Raw genomic sequence first — 23,860 nt, 5'->3', positions numbered from 1 at the left:
ATTAATCCAACATAAACAATTCTTGTTTACCTGGCCCCTTCCTACCTTTCTAGTATAGTTATATATTATTTCTCTTCAGATGCTCTGTTATTCAATGGTCTTCTTGATGTTCCTCAAGCAAAAAACAATTACACCCACATTCTGACTACATATCTTTTCTCAACTCTCTCCCCTTCACCTCACCCCTTGCCCTGTCCTAGGTCTGAAACACTGTCCCTTTCATCTCCACCTGTCCTCTTCTATATTAGAATGTAAGCATCTTGAGGACAGGGAATGTTTTTGGTCTTTTTTTGCTCCCCTATATCTCAGCACAGTAACAGAAACAAGAATAAGAGCTAAATAAATGCATGATGACTAAGTGATGGACTTTGGGGCAGTTTTTTTTACACAGATAAAATTATTTACTTAAATTCAAAAAGACATACAAAAGTCACAAAATACTATTAAAAGAGAAACATCAAGTTCCATTTCTACCACAAAATTCCACAACAGTGAGGTGCAAAACATATAAAAATATACAAAGAGTAAATCAAATGAATAATGCTAATGACTTAATATAAAGACAAATCACTAGATTGCAAATATTTCAAGAACAAGAAATGCTTATCATTCATCAGAAACAATGTTGATGTACAAAAGGGGGTAGTGCAAGAATGCTGCTGCAGCCTAGTTGTTCCAACTGGGGAGCTGGCGGCCCCAAGCCAGCCAGCTGGTTAGGCAGAGTTTTGAAGCAGATTGATATCAGAATCCAAAAATCACTAAAATGCATTGACATACATCCAAAAGAGATCAAAGAAAGAAAAGGTAAAGATTCATATGTGTAAACATATTTATAGTCACTTTTTCTGTTATATCAAGGAACTGGAAACAAATTGTATGCTTGTCAATTAGGAAATAGCTGAACAAATTAATCTACTATGCATGTAACAGAATATTATTGATCCATATGAAATGACAAAAGAGATGGATTCAGGGGCGGCTAGGTGGCATAGTGGATAAAGTACCGGCCCTGGAGTCAGGAGTACCTGGGTTCAAATCGGGTCTCAGACACTTAATAATTACCTAGCTGTGTGGCCTTGGACAAGCCACTTAACCCTGTTTACCTTGCCAAAACCTGAAAAAAAAAAGAGAGAGATGGATTCAAAGAAGTCAAGGAGAATTTAACTGCAGAAAGTGATGCTGTGACATGAAGTAAAGAAGAATAATTTGTATAATGATGACTACATTGTAAAGGAAGATAACTGCCTATGGCATCAGCTTTTATGAACTCGAAGGGCCTCAGTTTCTTCAGCTACAAATTGGGGCTAGGCTAGATGGCCTCTGCAGTTCCTTCACTTGTAGTCCTTCTTGTAAAGGCTTCTTGTTCAATCACTGACTCCAAGTCCAGTGCTGCCTTTGTTTCATCACAACTGCCTCTGTGAGCTGACCTGGAAAATTCCAGCCAAAGTCACTGAGCTGCAATGTGACTAGGGCCTGCCAGGGTCAGGCTGATCTCAATAGATACTGTTCCATAGGCCCCTGGGGAAACTGTATGGGTTAAAGGGGACAAATTATGAATTCAGATTCAATTCAGTATGAATGGAGAGAAAAATACATAATATATTTCATGACATTTTCTTTAATGTATGATTTCATTTTTTAAAAAATCCCCTAAATGTAATTTAAAGGAATAATTTAAGAAATACAAGTCAACCTGATTTCCTTTCGAATTCTCTTAGTTCTTCAGGCCACCCCCCCACTCTCCAGGGCCTAGAGTCCAATAAGAAGTTATTTATGGTCGAAGTCATACTGTTTCTTGATCTTTGGGGAAATCTGGTGACTTGGTGTACAAAAAAAATTCACAATGGCATTTTGATAATTTCTATAAAGATATTAAGCTTGCATAAATTAAACATTCATGGTTCTAGGTATATTAAAATTAGAATCCAGAAGGTCCTTTGAGAGATCCAGTCTGAGATACTTCCTAGCTGTGTGATCCCTAAGTAAGTCACTTAACCCTGTGTGCCTCAATTTTCTTACCTGTAAAATGAGCTGTAGACTGAAATGGCAAACCAATCCAGTTTCTTTGCCAAGAAAACTCCAAATGGGTCAAAAAGAGCTGGAAAACCCCAAATGGGGTCATGAGGAGTAGGTCACATTGAACAATACAATCTAATCACTCAATTTTATTGAGTGCTTTCCATCTACTTGGGACTATACACACACATACGTTTAATGAAGATGATTAATGAAGTGTCTTGATTGACTGAGAAATCTATTCCAACACATTTATAACTCACGTATATAAGCATTATCTAAAGATACTGGAGATTAAGTATTAAAGAAAAATATTTCTCAGATTTCTTGTTTAAGTATTCACAATGTATTTTTTTACTATGGTTTTGGTTATGTTAGAAATCTTATTCTTAAAATATGAAATACAGTAAAACAATTTGATGTAAGCTAAAAGAACAAGTTTTTTTCCTTCTTAATTTTTAACACCATTTACAATTTGCTTTCAAGTTTCTCACGTGTTCATTTCTAAAGAATTTTTCACAGCAATGAGTAAAATGCTACTTGAACCTTCTTTTACTCTGTTCTAAAAAGAGAAAAATCTTGACATCTAAACAGCCAAACAATACTTCAAAACCACTGGAATTATGTAATGGTTTCAGTTCAGGGAGGCATCCAATAGATTTTATTTTCATATGTTAACTATCAGACTCCTGAAGAAATTCCAGATTGTGCAGCTTATAACAAAACCCTTTTTTTGTCTGCAAACAATGCTGACAATGCAAACAAACAATGTGCTTCAGTAAAACTGATTCTTAAAAGGAAAAGACAGCAAGGGGGAATGTCAAGTTTACTGGACAGAGGCAATTCGATGACCTTTGTGTATTTCTCTTGTAACTAATCTCTCATAAGCCAATTGACCTTGGCAGGGAGGGAATAACATTTTCAATGGAATGAAAACTTAAAAAAAATAAAAAATGAACTTGTTTCTTTTTCACCACTCATCTCAGGTCCCTTCTCATAGATGTGTTATTAAGTCTCTGAGTTACTACTAAAAGGATTTTTTTTGTGAGGGTGGGGGAGAAATCTCTTCTAATCTTCCTTTCCATCCTATTTCTAGAAAGAAAATCCAATATAGAAAACCAAAATGTTATTGTGGGTCTACATTTCCTGGAGGAAAGATGAAATGGAATTCTTAGGGGGTTTTTTTTAGTTTTTTTACAAGGCAAATGGGGTTAAGTGGCTTGCCCAAGGTCACACAGCTAGGTAATTATAAAGTGTTTGAGGCTGGATTTGAACTCAGGTACTCCTGACTCCAGGGCCTGTGCTCTATCCACTGTGCCACCTAGCCACCCCGAAATGGAATTCTTTAAGCTAGTTCTAGTATCCATTACTTTAATATAGTTTACTACACTTACTTAGCTTTACCTCCACTGCCTACTAGTCTTTGCAGATCTCATCAATTCCCATGGTTTTACAGATATATCTGACCTCAGTCTCTCTCCCCAAGTACTTTCTATTCCTAGTTATCATTTTTATAGCTCTCTAAGTTAGGCAAAACACCTGACATTATCTCATTAGATCCCCACAATTTAGGGAGGCAGGTGTAATTATTCCTCCAATTTTGCAGATAATGAAAAAGAGATGGTTAAGTGACTTCTTGCCCTGGGGGTCAGACAGTTCAAGAGGCATTCAGTGTCTGAAGCTAAATTGGAATCCAAGTCTTTTTTTACTCCAGTCCCTATCCACTGGGCAGTCTGTGAAAACTACCTTTTGGACATTTTAAACTGGATCTCTAGTAGGTATATTAAACTTATCATTTTAAAAACAGAACACATCCCTCTTCCAAATTTCTTTATTTCTACTGATGTTTCCAACATTCTTCCTGTCATCTAGGTTCACACTTCAGAGTCATCCTCACTCACCCTTAGCCCACATAATCCAATCAGTTACCAAGCTATGCCTTTCCTATCACTGATCATTCAATAGTTTCCTAATGGGGCTCCTTTCCACAGCCTCTCCTCATCCCAATCCATTTCCCATTTGGCTCCCAAATTGGTTTGCTTCTGGTGCAGATCTTACATCCATTCCCTATTCAAACTCTGAGTTCCCCATTTTTTTGTTTTGGGCACTGTGATAATCTCATACCTCTTTTTCCTTCCCCCCCCATGCTGCCAATGATCTTATGCTTCCTCATATTCCTCAACAAAAGGGATTAGTTTTTAACCTCAAAGGTAATAAAACTTCCCTCTGAAAATAAATGTTTGGTTTCCTTGATTCAGCTTCTACTTAAGTTTCTGGTTCTAAGGTTAATGCTTTCTGGTCACCCAGGGGTCTAAAAAGTCACACTCCCATGCAGTCCAGATTTTCTGACTTGGTGGATATCAGAAGACATGTTCTGCTGATCCCATATTATGAAGAAGGGGGGCCATGTATATGGAAGCTAAATGCCACCATATTCTTAGTAGAACCTTGTTATGTTAAGGCTAAGGAACTTTATTAACTAACAGTTAATAACTTAAGTCAATCACTTAAGAGTGCCTCATTAAAATCAAAATTGAACCTGATCCAAGAGGATACCAGCACCACATTCAACCTTAACATTTGGTTTAAGCAGCACTGGGAGGAGATGGCCTCATAGTTCACATCATGGTGGAGTGGAAGAAGGGCACAATAAATATGGAGGGGGAGGTAACTGAATGGTCAGACCCTGCATGTTGGCACCTGGTCATGTATGAGGGGCTTTGTCCACTACACAAAGAGCAGACTCCTGCTCATTCTGGAGGACAATTGAGAGAGGGTAAAGAAAGACCCAAGGCCAGCATTCCCCAGTCATTATTAGCTATCATTTTTTTTTGCAAGGCAAATGGGGTTAAGTGGCTTGCCCAAGGCCACACAGCTAGGTAATTATTAAGTGTCTGAGACCGGATTTGAACCCAGGTACTCCTGACTCCAGGGCCGGTGCTTCATCCACTGCGCCACCTAGCCGCCCCCATTATTAGCTATCTTGCATAAGTTGAACAGCCAGCATAAGATTGAAAAGTTCTTTTGAGCAGTTTAAGGGAGAAATTTACTTTCAGGACCTTACAATGACAGCCTAAGGAAAGCTACTGGTGCTGAGGGACACCCAAGTGAAAGAATCTCTCCTAATGGGAGTGGAGACTGAGAGGAGAGACTATGGGCAAGCATGAAAAAGAGATTTAGAACTCTATCTAGAGATAAAGAAAAAGAGATGATTTACTTGGGAAAAAAAGGGAATCTCCTAGCCAACTTGGAAATACTTCTGAGTCCCTGGATGAGGATGAGGAAGAGTCCTTATTCATGGCCTATGGAAGAAAGGTCCTTCAGAGTCCTCTACAAGAATGATGTTTTTGTATCATTCTCCTTATGTGGCTATCAGAAAAGAGAGGAATCTGGTTTGGGAGCCAGGGAATACTGAAATGGGAGTGGTATTAGAAGAAAGCTGATTGCATGCAAGGGTCTTATGATATTTTCCTACAGAAAATCCTGATGCATGATAAAGAAGTGTTGACTGTGATTGATATTCTTGGTATTGCTCCTTATTATCACTGTCTTAGATCAGTAGAAGAAACCTGTGCCTATGCTGGAGATTGGTGCAGTGCCCCTAATAATTCTGGTGCTGCTCTGACTCATTGGCTCACTGTCACTACTTTTCATTGAGAAACCCACTGTGAATTGCAGAGATGTGACATCACCCCACATCAGTTCTTGATTACTAAGCTTTGAGACTCAGTAATGGGGAACTAGGCTCAAAAGGCTATAAAACTGTGTATACCCTTTGATCCAGCAATACCACTATTAGGTCTGATTCCCAAGAAATCAGTAAAAAAGAGAAAAGTTCCCACATGTACTGAAATATTTATAGATCTTTTTGTAGCGGCAAAGAATTGGAAATTGAGGGGATACCTATCAATTGGAGAATGACTGAACAAATTATGGTGTATGAATGTAATAGAATACTATTCTGTAAAAGAAATGAGCATGCAGACCTCAGAAAAATCTGAAAAACCTTGTATGAACTGATGCTGAATGAATTGAGCAGAACTGGGAAAACATTGTTTATAGTAACAGCATCATTGTGTGATGATCACCTATGACAGACTTAGCTCTTCTCAATAATGCAGTGATCCAAGACAATTCCAAAAGTCTCATGATGGAATCTGAATGCAGATCCTGCATATTATTTAACTTTCTTTCATCCTATTTCTTCTTTCATAGCATAATTAGTGTGGAAATATGTTTAACATGACTGTGTATAACCTACATCGATCACTTGCTGTCCTGGGGAATGGAGAAGGGAGAGAGGGAGAAATATTTGGAACTCAAGGTCTTTTTACATGATATAAAAAAATGAAAGAGATAGGAGATTCAGGTTTTGCCAAGTGGGGAGAAAAAAGCCAAGAATTTTTTTTGGGGGGGAAGGGTGTCACTTCAGTATTACCTATGCCAACAAGGTGATGTGGTTAAAGCTCTGCAAGCATTTAAAAGATGAGAGGTTCTCTAAAAAGTCCTGAGGACCAAACCCCAAAATTCTCTAATTAACTCATTCCCTCTAACGGGGATTAATTTTTTCTGAAAAACAACAAGCTATGCTTGGGCCTTGACTAACCCTAGCCTTCCTTAACAAACATTAAAAAGTTTCACCCCTAAGAAGCTGAGGTTCCTCTAACTGGGTGCATTTCTAAAGACCCTGAACATGACCATTATCTGCTCTGCTGACTAGATCTGTTTCCAGTTAGGGCAAGTTAACTTTCTTTTGTTAACTGTTAAGTGACTCTTAAGCACATTTCACTTCATTCTAATACCCAAGTGATCAGAATGTAGATATTAAGCCAACACCTAACAAACTTAACAAAATCCTGATGTAATTATGAAAATTTGATTTCAGCACTGAACCTTGGTAGGATAAGACCCATAATGGAAATATGGCTCTGCATGTATCTACTTTCTTCCAACAAATGGAAAATACAAAAGGGAGAAGACGTAGCATTTTCGTTTTTAAAAATGGGCTCCAAGAATCTGAGGCAAAAAGCAAAGTAGAAGTCACTTGGCTTAAGATGAGGAGAAGAAGAAGAAGAAGAAGAAGAAGAAGAAGAAGAAGAAGAAGGAATAATTTTGTCATTGAAGTGATTAACTTAGAAAATGGGTCACAAACCTATTAAAAAGGCAGGCTATAAGTGTCCAGGGGAACTATGATGATTCAGCAGAGCATCTTATAATTTCTTGACTTACCTTAATTAAAATTTTCTCTTTCAAAAAGCAGAAACACCAAGAGAAGAAAGTTCTATTTTGTATCTCATTTTTATTAAATTGGAAAAATTGGTTGAAAGGATAGAAACTTTGGGTTGTAAAGACTATTTTCTCTCTTGAGTATATGATAAAGAAGGTGAGGATAGTAGGATAAAAACTATACATTCTTGGAGAACAGTTTTCCCAAGTTTAGGAGGGCAGATAAGAAAGATTCAGTGGTCAAAAATTCTTTGTTGTTATTGCTCAGTCCTTCAGTCATGTCTGATTCTTCATAACCCCATGGTCCATAGCACAGTAAACCTTTCTATCTCTATCTTCTAAAGTCTGTCCAAGTTCATTTTCATTGCTTCTGTGACACTATCTATCCATCTCATCTATTGTGACTTCCTTTTCCTTTTACCTTCAATCTTTTCCAACATCAGGGTCTTTTCCAAAGATTTCCATCTTCTCATTTTGTAGTCAAAGAATTTAGTTTAGCCTCAATATCTAACCTTCCAATTAATAGTCTTAACTAATCTGATCTCCTTGTTGTCCAAAGAACTTTCTTTTTTTATTCTGAACTTAGAACATATTAAAATAGGATTTTTCTAGATATTGTTACCAATGATCTCTTTATTAAATACAATAGTATTTTCACAGACCTCATTCTACTTGACTCCTCTGAAGTTTAAGACATTGTTAGCCCATCCATCTACTTTGATTATCTAGCCTCCTGACTTCTCTGCCTGCTTCAGCTCTGATTTGTTTAATCACCTCTATCTCTAACCACTGCAAGATCATCTTCCATCTTATCCATCAAGCACAAGTATCCATAATGGCTTTGGTTCCTCTTCTCTTCTCTGTCTTTATTCTTTCTGGGTGATCTTATCAATTCCTTTGGGTCCAAATTATCAACTCTGTGCAGATGATTCCCAAATCTGACTATTTCCGGAATTCTAATGTCAATTCAGATGTTTTATTTTATACCATCAGTACGAAAACAAATGAAGAGAAAAAATAGTTTCCTTATCTATCAAACAGAGATAACAATGATGCCCACTTCCCAAGGTTATTGCAAAGCACTTTAAAATCCTAAAGGTTAGATAAATTTCAGATTTTTTTTCCTTAATCCAGAACTCTATAGCAAAACTATAGAAGTTGAGTTGTATATTTTTAGAGTAATTGGAAAGAGAATGATGAATCTTTGGTCTCACAATTGTTCTTTAAGTTATTTAGAAAAACTATGCTTGACATGAAACTTTTATGAACTGATGCAAAGTAAAATAAGAAACAAGAAAGCAGTAATCACAATGAATATAACAATGTAAAGAAAAACAAAATAAAACTTAATTCAGAGTAATAGGTAAGATTAGCCCCAGAAAAATATTGAGAAAATTTGGCTCTTTGTAGAGATAAAAGATAATTGATGTGGAAAATTGTATATATTATCACATATTAGTCTATTAGTTTTGCTGAACTGTTGGGATTCTTTTTTTTAATCACATTTACAAGAAATGACTTGCTGGGTAGAAGGGGAGGCATATATTTGGAAATAAATATGATGTGAAAAAAACAAAAAATCATCAATAAAAAGAAAAACAAATTATTTATGTTTAACAAATGATTAAACCCACGCAAAGTTTCCTTTAAATAGAACAGTGAAGAGCAAAGGTATAGAACTAAAGTTGTCTAAGCTATCCAACCCAGCTATTTTGTCAGATGACTTTGCTTAACCATTTTTATTCTTTATAAGTCAGTGTTCAGTAAAAAGGAAAAAAAATGACAGCGGGATAAAAAAACCAAAACACTTTTTTCTAAGTTGACATTTGATACTTTGATAAATAAAAATACCTTTTCTGAATAATTCCTGAAGACTTTCTGCACTTTGACTTAATACAGCCCATATTTCTTCCTCTTGCAGTGGTCCTCCTCGAACCTCCAAGGCCTCAGCTAATGACACATGCATATTATCTATAAAAGAAAAATAATTAAAAGAATTTTCACATCTGCCATTCAATTGTATTCTTTTTATAAGCCAAAATTTTAAATCTAATTAGATATTAAAAACCAACAAAAAGACATGATGAAAAGTATAATTATACAACTTAGGGGTCTCCCACAAAACTAACAACTATTTGAAATCTGCCCCAGAAAGACTACTAAAAAAAAAAAAGACTTCTCTATCACTTAGAATTCTTAAGGTTCTCTCTCAATTATGACAGAAAGTTATCCTTAGCGTCCCTCAAACTATCAATTTTAACATTCTCCTCAAACTAAAAACTGACATGTCTACAACATTCTATTTAGCTGTTAAAGTTGCAATAACAGTAATTATAATTACTGTATAGATTTATGAAACAAATGTTACACAGATAGTAAAAAGCATCTTCTTGAAACCTAGAGCAATACATGATCATTCCCAATAAATTTTCTTTGTTTGGCTAAGAATATTTTTTTACTCAGGTTTTGTTTTTCTCTTTTTTGTTGTTTTTTTTAATTTGAGGAAAGGAGTAAGAAGAGAAATTAAATAATTTTAGGATAAAAAAAAGATTCAAGCATTTTTTTACTACAATGAAAAGCACAGAAAGAAGATACAATCAGGAAAGATAGTTTTGAAAGTTAAACATTGAATTTATTTACTAAAAAAGAAAAGCAAATTACTAAGTCACATTTTCATAATCCTTTTTCTAATCTACTTCATATACATGGAAAAGCTCATATGTATGATGTTAAATTACAAATGTTTTTAAAAACTTAAAAAAATATTCTCAATAACTCAGGAGAAAACAGGATTACATTCTTTCAAAGTTTAGAAAATAATTATTTCCTTGAGCTGTCAAGATAATAAAATATGCACCATTAAAATTATGAACACACACACACAAAAAAATGAACATGGAAAAAACCTTAAATAATGCGAAGTAGACAAAATTAAAAGAACATAGACATTGACAAAAAGCTTTTTAAAAACAAAGTATGTGTATGCTCAAAGAAACAAGTCAAGAAGATCAATGAGAGAACACAGTAGACCATTAGCTTCTTAACATACTTTTCACATGTAAATGGTTGTGAATAAATGGTTTTGATAGTGGGGGAATTTTTTTCTTTGTTTATTTTTGGTGAAACAAGATTTACATATATATATATATGTGTATATATATATATATATATATATATATATATATATATATATATATTCAAAACTATAGTGTAAAGAAGACTATAGGATCACAGATCTAGAGGGAGATGGAGAACTTCAGAAACCCCCTAATCTTACAGATGAGGAAACAAAAGGTCCAAAAGCTAAAATATTGACCCAATGCAGCAGGAAAATTCTAGTCATTGACAGATGAAGAATTCAGACATAACCTCTTCAAAGTACATTTATCTACTTCCAGCCAAGAGTGGCTGCCTGAACAAGCTTCCAGTTCCTGCTGGCACTTCAATAAAACTCCCATTACTCCAATAAAATCCTAAAATCCTTTATTAGAGAGAATAGTGATCAAAAAATCCAAAGAAAAAACAATAATGTCTTCTACACCTAGAACAACAACAAAAAAAATCATCCAACATCCTATAGGGCAATGTGAAAGTAGGACACCAACAAAGAGACAGTGTCAACAAAGGTAAATGAATCCTTTTTCTCCCAGGATGATCAGAAAAGTATCATGGATACCTCTCTGTAGAAGAGCAGGAAAGTCACAGTTTGCTTCCACGGAAGCATGGTGGAGCAGTAGGGAACAACAAAGTAATCAATACCATCTTATCTAAGCTGCCTTAGGGAGGTTGGAGAAGAGGAACCCTGAAGATCCAATTCTCTAAAACTCAAAGATCTTAGAAGGTCTAACACTAAGAGAGGGAGAAAAGCACAGGAAAATTAAGTGAACCTGAGAGAGAAAGGCTAACCACCCCATCCAAAAGCACAGCAGAGGGCAGAGTCCAAATCTTACCAAAAGTCATATCATGAAATAAAGCTGAAAAGATGAGTAAATCAAAGATGACAACTATCAGTATTAAAAAAATTAAAAATCTATAAAATCCATCCAAAAGAAGAAAAATCTATAACAAGTAGAAGCCAAGACTCAAAGCAGAAAATTATTGACATGAATACCTAGAAAAATACCCAAGAGATAAAAAATGAAAAAAAAATTTTAAGAATAAGGGGAATAAAAAGTCAAGTAACAGACTCCCTAAAACTGAGATAGAATTATAATTAACAAATAATTAAGGGGGTGGCTAGGTGGCCCAGTGAATAGAGCACCAGCCCTGGAGTCAGGAGTACCTGAGTTCAAATCTGGCTTCAGACACTTAATAATTACTTAGCTGTGTGGCCTTGGGCAAGCCACTTAACCCCATTGCCTTACAAAAAAAATAAGTAGAATACAATCAAAAGATTTAAAAAAATAGAAAAAGTTTGAAATCTGATATTAAGAAACTTACTGGAGAAAGAGTAGAAGAGATTTTAAGACCCACCAATCCTTGGACTAGCAAAGTAAAGTATGGAAAATGTTAAGAGAAATAGGATTTACATCAACAAGCATTACATGCAATGGAGATAGGCTAGAAGCATTCCCAATAAGATCAGGGGTGAAACAAGGATGCCCATTATCACCACTACTATTCAATATTTTATCAGAAATGTCAGCTTCAACAATTAGAGAAGGAAAAGAAATTGAAGGAAGTAAAATTGGGAAGGAAGAGACAAAACTCTCACTCTTTGCAGATGAAATGATGTTATACCTAGAGAATCCCAAAAAATCATTTTAAAAACTACTGGAAATAATTAGCAACTTTAGTAAAGTCACAGGATATGAAATAAGCCCTCATAAATCCTCAACATTTCTATATATCACTAGCAAGATACAGCAGAAAGAGCTAGAAAGAGAAATCCTATTCAAAGTAACCTCAGACAATATAAAATACCTGGGATTCTGCCAAGGCAGAGCCAAAAACTTTTTGAAAACAATGACAAAACACTTCTCACACATATAACATCAGATTTAAATAACTGGGCAAACATAAACTGCTCATGAATAAGTCAAGCTAATATAATAAAAATGACAATTCTACCAAAACTAAACTACCTGTTTAGTGCCCTACCAATCAAAATTCCAAAAATTTACTTTAATAAGTTAGAAAAAGTTATAAATAAATTTGTATGGAGAAATAAAGTCAAGAATTTCCAGGGATTCAAGGACAAAAAGTACAAAAGAAAGTTGCTTAGCCTTACCAGATCTAAAATTATATTATAAAGCATCAGTCATCAAAACTATCTGGTATTGGCTAAGAAACAGAGTGGTGGATAAGTGGAATAGAATAGGTGCAATAGCAGGAAATGGTTATAGTAATCTGCAGTTTGATAAACCAAAAGAGTCCAGCTATTGGGATAAAAACTCTCTCTTCAATAAAAACTGTTGGGAAGGGGGCAGCTAGGTGGCACAGTGGATAGAGCACTGGCCCTAGAGTCAGGAGTACCTGGGTTCAAACCTGGTCTCAGACACTTAATAATTACCTAGCTGTGTGGCCTTGGGCAAGCCACTTAACCCCATTGCCTTGCAAAAATACCTTAAAAAAAACTGTTGGGAAAATTCGAAGTTTAGTAATGGAAGAAACTTAGGTTAGATCAACACCTCACACCCTATACCAAGATAAAATCAAAATGGATACAGGATTTAGACATAAAAAAAAAATATTAAGCAAACTAGAAGATCAAGATTTACCTGTCAGATCTATGGAAAGGGAAGCAGCTTATGACCAAGGAAGAGATGGAGAACATCATTCAAAACAAACTAGATAATTTTGATTACATTAAATTAAAAAGCTTTTGCACAGATAAAACCACTATAACCTAGATCAAAAGAAATGAAGTAAATTGGGAAACAATTTTTGCAACTAGTATTTCTGACAAAGGACTCATTCAACTGAGAGAACTGAGTCAAATTTTGAAAAAAAAAGTCATTCCCCAATTGACAAATGATCAAAAGATATGCAAAGGCAATTTCAAGATGAGGGAATGAAAGCGATCCATAGCCATATGAAAAATTGCTCTAAATTATTACTTATTAAAGAAATGCAAGTTAAAGCATCTCTGAGGTACCACCTCACATCTCTCAGACTGGCCAATATGACCAGAAAGGACAATGATCAATTTTGGAAAGGATATGGGAAATATGGGTCACCAATGCATTGGTGGTAGAGCTGTGAACTAATCCAACCTTTCTGGAGAGAAATTTGGAATTAAGCCCAAAGGGCAACAAAAATGTGCATAGCCTTCGATCCAGCAATACCTCTACTCGGTCTACACCCTGCAGAGATGATGAAAAAAGGTAAAAACATCACTTGTACAAAAATATTCATAGCAGCTATGTTTGTGGTGGCAAAGAATTGGAAATTAAGCAAATGTCCTTTAATAGGGGAATGGCTTAACAAATTGTGGTATATGTATGTGATGGAACACTATTATTCTATTGGAAACCAAGGAGGGATGGGAATTCAGGGAAGCCTGGAAGAATTTGCATGAACTGATGCTGAGCCTGAGCAAAATGAGCAGAACCAGAAGAACACTGTACACCGGAACAGCAACATAGGGGTGATGATCAACCTTGATGGACTCGCTCATCCCATCAGTGCAACAATCAGGGACAATATGAAGATGGAGATGGAGAATACCATCTATATCCAGAGAAAGAATTATGGAGTTTAAATAAAGACCAAAGACTATTACCTTTAATTTATAAAAACCCCATTATCTTATTATGTAATTTTGCTCTCTCTTATACTTTATTTTTCTTCCTTAAGGATATGATTTCTCTCTCATCACATTCAACTTAGAGCAAAGTATACCATGGAAACAATGTAAAGACTAATAGAATGCCTTCTGTGGGGGATGGGGGAGGAAAGCAAGAATGGGGGGAAATTGTAAAACTCAAAATAAATAAAATCTTTCTTTAAAAAACCTCCACTAGTCTGGACGTTTTTCAGAAGTATCTTCTTTTATTTTCCAATTTCTGAGGGATGAAATAAAAACTTTTCTGAACCCAAAATAAACCCCCACTTTCCAAAAAAAAAAAGAAAACCAAAACAACTCAGGATGCTGTTGGCAGAAATTGAATTCATGATTCTTTTATTCCCAATTCTAAGGTGCTTCTTTTATTTCAAATATGTTTTCTCATCAAACCTAAGTGAAAAATAAGTGTGTGCATTTTAAAGCAATTCAGGCATTAAGAAGTTGCTTATCAATTCACCAAAATAAAGCTTTAAAGTTATTCTATAAGCTGTGACCTCAAAATAAATCAGACAACATATCTTTACTCTTCCAGGAAACCATAAAAGTTAACACACTATGACAAAATAGCTGGAAGCATAATTTTGTAGGAAAGGATGTAAAAGATCTAAAGCAGCAGGGGATAGAATTTGTTTACCGATGTTAACATTTCCCATGGTTTTCAAAGCATAGAGGACTCAAGTCCTTTGCCAAAGACCAAGAGTTAGAAGCTAAATGGAAATAATGACATGTAATTTGCTTCACTGTCATATCCCAAGAACATCAGTGAGAGCTTAGAAAAGACCTTCAAAATCATCTCTTTTCAGCTTGGAACTGACCCCAAGACAGGTTAAATGACCAGTCCACAGAGAAACAAGGTATAAATGGCTGTATTAGGTTTCAAATCCAGAACCTCTGATTCCAAATACACTTGCCCTCTTACAGATTACTACAGGTTCTACAAGAAAATATACTTGTTTAATGGCAATTGCTCGATTTTAGGTCACTGCCTCTGTGGCTACAGGCAAACCACACTGGGTCTGTTTTTTCAAAATGAGAATTGTCAAAGTCACAGAGTGGAGCAGAAACAGTAGAAGCACAGTCCAGTACCCCAGTATTCCCAGGCTCTCCACAAAGATCCAAAGATGCCCCAACCTGAGTCCTGATCAGGGAATCCAAGGAAAAAAAGAAACCCATAGTTAATCTTATGTCCAGGTCAGGTCATCAGAGGGAGGCAAATGAGGGTTTTGGATGGAGAGTGGGTCTGGCCACTGTGGAGCACTTCAATTCAAAGAAAATGAAAGAAGTATAAGCTGAACAACAAAGACAAGAAGGGGGCAGCTAGGTGGTGCAGTGGATAGAGCACCGGCCCGGGAGTCAGGAGTACCTGAGTTCAAATCTGACCTCAGATACTTAATAATTACCTAGCTGTGTGACCTTGGGCAAACCACTTAACCCCATTGCCTTGCAAAACAAAACAAAGACAAGAAGAAACCCCAGACAGCAAAGGAAGACTTGCCATTTAAGGATGTGAGAAGAGGAATCACCAGGGAGCTTTGGCACTAACTATACAGCTCCAAGGCAGGCTGAAGATGGGACTTATATTTTTGAGGGGTGGTCCAGAGGGTGGAGTGGTCACTGGTCGTCACTAGTTCAGTGACATATTCAGAAACAATGAGGAGCTGTGTGGTTCTGACCTAAGGAATGAACTAGGGTATCAGTTTCAATCTGGAAACCTGCAGTGAAATAAATAATTAGTACAGAAATCACAGAACATGGGGGGAATCTTCAGTCCAGTAGAGGTATGGAGGGGATAGGGAGGTTTTAGGGGAGAATAAGGAACAAATATTAATTGTCTACTATGTATCAAGCAATTGTGTTAGTTAAGCACTTTACAGACAGTATCATAATTGACAATTGAGGAAACTAAGGCAGAAAACATTTAAGTGACTTGCACAGCCATTCATGGATGCTAAGTTTCTGAGGTTGGAAATGAAACCAGGAGCATAGCAAAAGTCAGACTCAAACCCAGATCAGAAACTTGAAGACCTCAGACCAGTCCTAGCCTGATGAGGAACCTTTATTGAATCAGATCATTTTGGGGACACCTCATATTTGCAAGTACTCAACCTAAGCTATCCTGGCAATCCTAGGATAATACAATACTCAATACTCCAAGAAAGCAATAGAAGGATCTAAGAGGACAAAAGTTCAGTCCAGATATTCTCCCCGGAAGAGTGTAAAGTCCAACCCAAAGATAATGTCTTAAGTCAAAAAGTTGGCTATAAGAATGAACAAAGCCAATAAAAAAATTCCCAACACAAAGATCTATTATAATGATATGGAAACAAAAGACATAAATTAAGAAGAGAATGAATTTAAAAAAACTATTTGCAAAGCCTCAAAGAAAAATACAACTTGGGTAAAAGTCCAACTAGAATTCTCAAAAAAAAAAAGATAAAGCAACCTTTTTTTTTGTTTTTTAAAGAGTTGAAATAGTTTAAGGGATTCAAATGAGAGAAGGAAAATGGGAATGTTATGAAAGAACTAAAAAGAGAAATAACAGTTTAAAATGAGAATAAAATCCTGCCCAAAATAAAAACTTCCTGAAAAATTACAATTTAGCCAGTAAGATCACTTTGTGGAACAAGAAGAAATGTTAAAACAAAATCAAAAGACGGAAAAAAGAAATAAAATGTAAAATTATAATCATTGCAAAAAAAGACCTGAAAGACAAAGCAAAGAGAGATAATTTACCTCTGAGAATTCTGTTCTCTTTAAGGATATGATTTCTCTCTCATCACACCCAATTTGGATCAAGGTACAACATGGAAACAAAGTAAAGACTGACAGAGTGCTATCTGTGGGGTGGGGGTGGGGGGAGGGAAGCAAGATTGGGGGAAAACTGTAAAACTCAAATAATATCTTTAATAAAAATTTAAAAAGAGATAATTTAATAATCACTAGACTACCTGAAATGCATTCCCAATAAAAAAGAATCTGTATATTCAAATCATTAAAAAAATAACCTGCCCAAATCTCCTAGAATCAGAGGATAGGCAGAAATAAAAAGAAACGATCAGTCACCTGCTGAAAGAAATCCCACATGAAAACTAACAGCAACATTATAGCAAAAATACAGGGTTTCCAGGTCAAAAGAAAAATGCTACAAGCTGCCAGAAGAAAGAATTCCAGCACCAATGAGCCACAGTCAGAACCACATATAATTTAGCAGGCTCATTATAAAGGAGTGGATAACTTGGAATACAATGTTCTAGAAGGCAAAAGCTACTGACTTGTAGCCAAGAATAATTTACTCAGTAAAATTTAGTATAATCCAATAGGGGAAAATATGGACCTTCAGTTAAATTCAGGCCTTGGTAAAAAAAAGACCAGAGCTGAGTAGAAACTTTGAAAGACAAAAATAGGCATCAAGCATATTGTGGTTTTGATCTTTTTTTTATAGAAGATCATGATATCACGGAGGTGATGCCATGACAAGCATGTGAATTAGATTTGAATGAGGGGAGGGCTGTGCAAAGTCACTGGTCCCACCTTCTGTCCTCCTGACTTCAGGGCCAGTGTTCTACCCACTGCATCACCTAATTGCCCAGTCATCAAGGGTCACATTAAAAAGTAAGCATGAAACCTTAAAAAAAAAAAAAAGTAAGCATGAATGATCATAAGGGAGTAAACAAGCATACACTATTTATACTCTAATATGAAGAGAAGATACATGGCACCTCAAACTAATATCATCAAGGTCATAGAATCAAATAAGACAGAAAGCTAGGAAGTGGTTTGGTTTTTAGATAGATGACAGATAGATAGATAGATAGATAGATAGATAGATAGATAGATAGATAGATAGATGACAGATAGATAGAGACAGAGAGAGAGAGAGAGAGAGATCATAAAAGAAAAATGGAAAGGGAAAAGAATTCAATGGAGGAAGAAGAGAAAAAGAAAGAATGGGAAAATTATCTTAAATAATTGGGGTGCTCAAGTAGAAGAATATAAAAACCGAAGAAGAGGTGGAGGGAATGAGGGAATAAAGAGGGAGGATAGATTAAGGAAGAGACTAATATAAAGTAAGATAAAAGCTAACAGGAGAGAAAGATCAACTGACTGGAAAAGCAACAACTTCAATTAAACACCAAAAACCCCAATTAGACACCAAAAAGAAATCCTAAAAATAAAAACTGAACAAAATTGAAAACCAAAAAAAAAATTGAATGAAGAACTATTTTGGTTCTTTCTTTTTCATTTTTGAAAAAAAAAACACAAACATCTATTTTAATTATGAAGGAAGCCAAATTACCACTATCAAAAATGAAAACAGTGACTTACAACCAATGAGAAGAAAATATTTTGCCCAATTATAGGCCAGAAAATCTGTAATCTAAATGAAATAGAATATAGAAATATAAACTGATCAGATTAACAGAATACAAAAGAGAGGACAGAAACAGCTTTATCTTAGAAAAAGAAATTCAATAATCTATTAATGAACCTCCAAGAAACAAAATCCCCAGTCTAGATGGCTATAGAAGTCAATTCTATCAGTGGAATTGATTAGTTATACAATATATGGGAGCAAATGAGTATAGTAATCCAATTTTTAATAAAAAGAACTCAATATTTAACAAAAAATATTGGGAAAATTGTGGAAGAAATTATGTATAGACAAATATTTCAAAGCTCATAATAAAATAAGCTCCCACTGACATAGAGCCAAGAAGAAACTACCACATCCAAGGATGAGAGAAGAGTTTAGGCCCAAACAGGAGATAGATAGGGTCTTAGAAGTAAACTAGACAATATACATATATACATAATATGTATATGTTTCAACACAAACAAAGCCAATGTAATTAAATCAGATAAGAAGCAAGTAAAATGGATAAAACAAAAGTGTGATGGGGGGGGGGGCAGCTAGGTGGCTCAGTGGATAGAGCACCAGCCCTGGAGTCAGGAGGACCTGAGTTCAAATCTAGCCTCAGACACTTAATAATTACCTAGCTGTGTGGCCTTGGGCAAGTCACTGAACCCCATTGCCTTGCAAAAAAAAAGTTTAATAAGGTACTCATTTCTAAGATATATAGGAAATGGATTTAAACTTTTAAAAATAAGCCATTCCTCATTTTGACAGATATGCAAAAGATATGAACAGGCAGTTGTCAGAGGCAGAGCTCTAGCTCTCAATGACCTTGAGAAAAATGTTCTATACCATTATTACAGAAATACACATTGAAACAATTCTGAGACTCTACCTTACACCCACAGAAAAAGAACAACGAATGTTGGAGGAGATATAATCTATGCACTTTTGGTAGAGAATCAACCCAGTCATTTTGGAAAATAATTTGGATCTGTGTTCACAAAGTTATAAAATTATGTATAGCAATTATTAAATACATTGTTAGACCTATGCCACCAAAAGATCAAAAAAAAGATGAAAAAGACATATATTCAAAAATAGTTATAGCAGTTCTGCTTTACATTGACAAAGAATAGGAAACTGAGGGGAATGACCTAACTCATTAAAGTATATTAATATGAAGGAATACTATCTATAACATTCTAAGAAATGATGAAGTGAATGTTTTCAGGAAAGAGCCCAGGAAGGCTTTTATAAACTGATACAAAGTGAAGTATACAGAACCTTTAGAAAAATGTAAAAAATAATATTGTAAAAACAATAAACTTTGAAAGTCTTAAGAATTCTAATCAATAAATACAATGACCACTCACAATTCCCAAGGACTAATGATGAAATCTTACAGAGATAGAGAGGGGAACAATAAATGCAAACACAGACTTTTATTTTATATATACAAGTAACATTTGTTTGGCTTGACTATACATGTTTACAGTGGGATTTTGTTTTTCTTGATTTCTCAATAGGGGTGTTAGTGGAGAAAAAGAGGGAGAATTCTTCCTTTGAAAGAAAATTAATTTTAACAATTAAAAAAACAAGAATTAGGCTGGCTGATTTTTAAAGTGTCTTCCAGCTATAAGTATTATGATCCTTTGAGCTTATAAAGCTGATCTCAATTTTAGAACAACAATCATTACATTAATTTTTACACATGGTCTCCAAATTTTTTTAAGTTAAAAAAAATCACAAATGAGCAATAACTTAAGGATTAAGTTAGGTTTACAGCATCAATCTTTAAATTGGTTTTGCTTATCAGGGATTAAAGGCAGAGCTTTAACAAGCAATGTATTCGAGACAAAATAGGACATGGGATAAAATATGGTCAAAGTTCTTCCATTGAGACTTTGTCCCAGGAGCACCTATGTAATTGAATTTCCTTAAAAATTCAGAGCTTCAGGATAGAGCTGCATTTCTTATTAATGAATACTAAATTTTTTGATTTTCCATAAGAAGTAACTTTTAATGCTTTTCATTCATGTAAAGAAGACAAGCATATCTGCCTGATAAGTAGTTCTTCCTTTACCAACTCAAATATGAAACCACAACCATAACTATGACTTTTCCTAGACAAAAACACAAGATATCTCATTCTAAGATCTATATTTATGATTAGGGGATTGATAACATTAAATTATTCAATGTCTCCATATGAAAGATAGACTAATCTTGAATTATTTATAATTCAATTGATTAATTTCTTTTTCTTTTTTGAATTATAAAGATTTTATTTATTTTGAGTTTTACAATTTTTTCCCTAATCTTACTTCCCTACCCCTACCCCCCCACAGAAGGCAATTTGCCAGTCTTTACATTGTTTCCATAGTATACATTGATCCAAATTCAGTGTGATGAGAGAGAAATCATATCCTTAGGGAAGAAACAAAGTATAAGAGATAGCAAGATCAGACAATAAGATATCAGTTTTTTTTTTCTAAATTAAAGGTAATAGTCCTTGGTCTTTGTTCAAACTTCACAACAGACGGCGTTCTCCATCACAGATATCCTAAAATTGTGCCTGATTATTGCAATGATGGAATGAACAAGTCCATCAAGGTTGATCATCACCCCCATGTTGCTGTTAGGGTATACAATGTTCTTCTGGTTCTGCTCATCTCACTCAGCATCAGTTCATGCAATTCCTTCTAGGCTTCCCTGAATTCCCATCCCTCCTGGTTTCTAATAGAACAATAGTGTTCTATGACATACATATACCACATTTTGCTAAGTCATTCCCCAAATGAAGGACATTTACTTGATTTCCAATGCTTTGCCACAGGGCTGCTATGAATATTTTTGTACAAGTGATGTTTTTAGCCTTTTTTCATCATCTCTTCAGGGTATAGACCCAGTAGTGGTATTGCTGGGTCAAAGGGTATGTACATTTTTGTTGCCCTTTGGGCATATCAACTGATTAATTTCTAAAGCATTTACTGTGTAAATATCATCAACAAAAACTATTTTCCTAGAAGTTTTCTGTGTAATAACATTCAAATAAACAGAATAATAGCACTACCTTAATAATAATAAAATGCCTATCTCACAGGGTTGTTGTAAGGGATAAAAGAGATAATAGATACAAAATAGAGAAATACTGTAGCAATGATCATTTTGTCTTTTAACTTCTGAACTAAAAGAAGCAATATACCAAGGCAAATAAATATACCTCTCCTTCCTTGCTGCCTTACAATCTTGTCCAGATCTACCCCTTCATAGAAAAAAAAATCTTCATTGACCCTAATATAATTATATGTCTCCTCTCTTTCATAGTCAAATTCTCTTGGAGAAAAAATAGTGACACTCGACCGCTATATCCTCATATTTCACTTATTTTTCAGTTTTTTGCTTACTGACTTCTTGAAGTGAAACAGGTTTCTCCAAGGATAACAAGAGTTGTGCTTTCATCATGACTAGGTTTGCTTGGTAAAAGAGTATTGGTTTTCTTTTTCTCTTTTCCAGTGGAGCAAAGTGGGAAGGAGGAAAAATAAATGCTTATTTTTAAAATATAATTTTTTAAAAATATTTTTAATTGTACGAATGAATGAGAGAAGGGAATAAGCATTTGTACAATACCCAGAAAGGTGTTAGCCATTTTACAAATCTCATTTGAGCCTCACAAGAACCCTACAAAACAGGTGCTGTTATTTTTTCTAGTTATTATTTTATTATTTCCCAATTACATGTGAAAACAATTTTCACATACTTTCTTCAAATATCAAGTTCCAAATTCTCTCTCCTTCCCTCCCCTACTGAGAAGGTAGGCAGTTTGATACAAGTTACACACTTGTAGTCAAGCAAAACATATTTCTATATAAGTCAGGCTGTGAGAGAAAACAGACAAAAAAAGAAGAAAAAGAAAGTAAAAAGCATCTGACCTGAAAGTAAAAAAGTGACCAGTCTGTTTTATTTTTCAAGATACCAAAAAATTAATAACTTTACAGATAAGCAAAAATATATACAAAATAAAAATATACTGTACAAAATCTTGCCCTAAACCCCTAATTTTTCCCAAACAGAACAAATAAACTTAAAATGAAGCAAAAAAATTGCTTCTGTTATGTTTTCTTCTTGCCAATCCCCCACCCCTTTCTTTCTCCTATCTTTGATTTCTCCCTCCATTGAATTTATTTACTCAATCCAGATTAAATGTTATCAATATTTTGGGAGAATTTTACTTTCATTACCAATTGTTTTTGCACTTAGAATTTTCTGGCTGAATTAGAATTAGTAAAAAATCTGCATTCAGGTTCCACTATAGGCCCTTTCATCATCAGTGCAGGTGCTGTTTTTATTCTCATTTTACAGCTGAGAAAAATAAGGCAAACAGGTTAACTTAGTATCTGAGGTTGGATTTGAGTTGTCTTCCCTACAGGTCTAGTGCTCTGTGGCTACCTTAAATGGAGTCTAAAGTTAGCAGAACCAGGAGAAGTAATTACACAATAATATAAAGAAATATTATAAAATATAGTATTTACACAATAATATAAAGAAAAAATTGAAAAATTATAGAACTATTGTCCATGAAGGATACCTCCCATATTCTGGCAAACAGGTGATGGGCTAGAGGCTGGAATAAGATATTTGCAGACTTAACTAACATGTTTATTAGTTTTGCTTAAAAAAGAGGGTTTCTGGGAAATAGGGAAGGGGATAGAGTGACTAAGGAGTGATAATGAAGCAAGAAACATAAAATGGGGTGGCTAGGTGGTGCAGTAGATAGAGGACCGGCCCTGAAGTCAAGAGTACCTGAGTTCAAATCCAGCCTCAGACACTTAATAATTACCTAGCTGTGTGGCCTTGGGCAAACCACTTAACCCCATTGCCTTGCAAAAAAAAAAAAACCCTAAAAAAAACATAAGAAAAAAAAGAAAATACAGAAGGAAGTTTAGAAGAGGACACCAAGTATCACATACACTAGGGCTGTCCAAAATGTGGCCCACCTGTGGGTTTAATAAATGCTTTAGTAAACAAAGCTGAGCTACCACAGAACTCTCAATAAAATGGCAAATCAAAATATATTGTCTATTGTTTCAATAAAAACTTTTAAAAGTAAGGTTGGGGGGGCAGCTAGGTAGTGTAGTGGATTGAGCATCAGCCTTGGAGTCAAGAGAACCTGAATTCAAATATGACCTCATATATTTAATAATTGCCTTGCCTAGCTGTGTGATCTTGGCCATGTCACTTAACCCCATTGCCTTAAACAATTTTTTTTTAAAAAGTAAGGTTGGATAGTCCTGATATGCACTGCATAAAGTTTGCAATGAAGTTCATTTTCACATAAAATTATTTTTTCTGTGCACTGCATATTGAAATGTTAAATGGTGTCCATTTCTATTTGAGTTTACTACCACTGAAATAATGTGCTAGGGAATGGGGAAATAACAAGCCAGAGGATGAGAAAATCAAAATCTACAAGT

The 23,860-nt window shown here is 35.0% G+C and overlaps 1 protein-coding gene across 9 annotated transcripts in view; it reads right to left on the bottom strand.

The window, feature by feature from the left end:
* PTPN13 (protein tyrosine phosphatase non-receptor type 13) overlaps positions 1-23,860 on the bottom strand; it is a 231,074-nt gene that overhangs the window by 184,926 nt on the left and 22,288 nt on the right. For all 9 annotated transcript variants that reach the window (XM_074228614.1, XM_074228608.1, XM_074228610.1 and 6 more), the window contains exon 2: positions 9,094-9,213. In XM_074228614.1, coding sequence (XP_074084715.1) covers positions 9,094-9,208 — 115 coding nt within the window. In that variant the 5' untranslated portion in view covers positions 9,209-9,213. The remainder of the gene's footprint in view (positions 1-9,093; positions 9,214-23,860) is intronic.

The sequence above is a fragment of the Macrotis lagotis genome, chromosome 3 (genome assembly GCF_037893015.1).
Source record: "Macrotis lagotis isolate mMagLag1 chromosome 3, bilby.v1.9.chrom.fasta, whole genome shotgun sequence".
In the NCBI taxonomy this organism is placed as follows: Eukaryota; Metazoa; Chordata; class Mammalia; order Peramelemorphia; family Peramelidae; genus Macrotis; species Macrotis lagotis.
The sequence above is the reverse complement of the archived record's forward strand: the minus strand, read 5'-3'. Positions and strand labels throughout refer to the sequence as shown.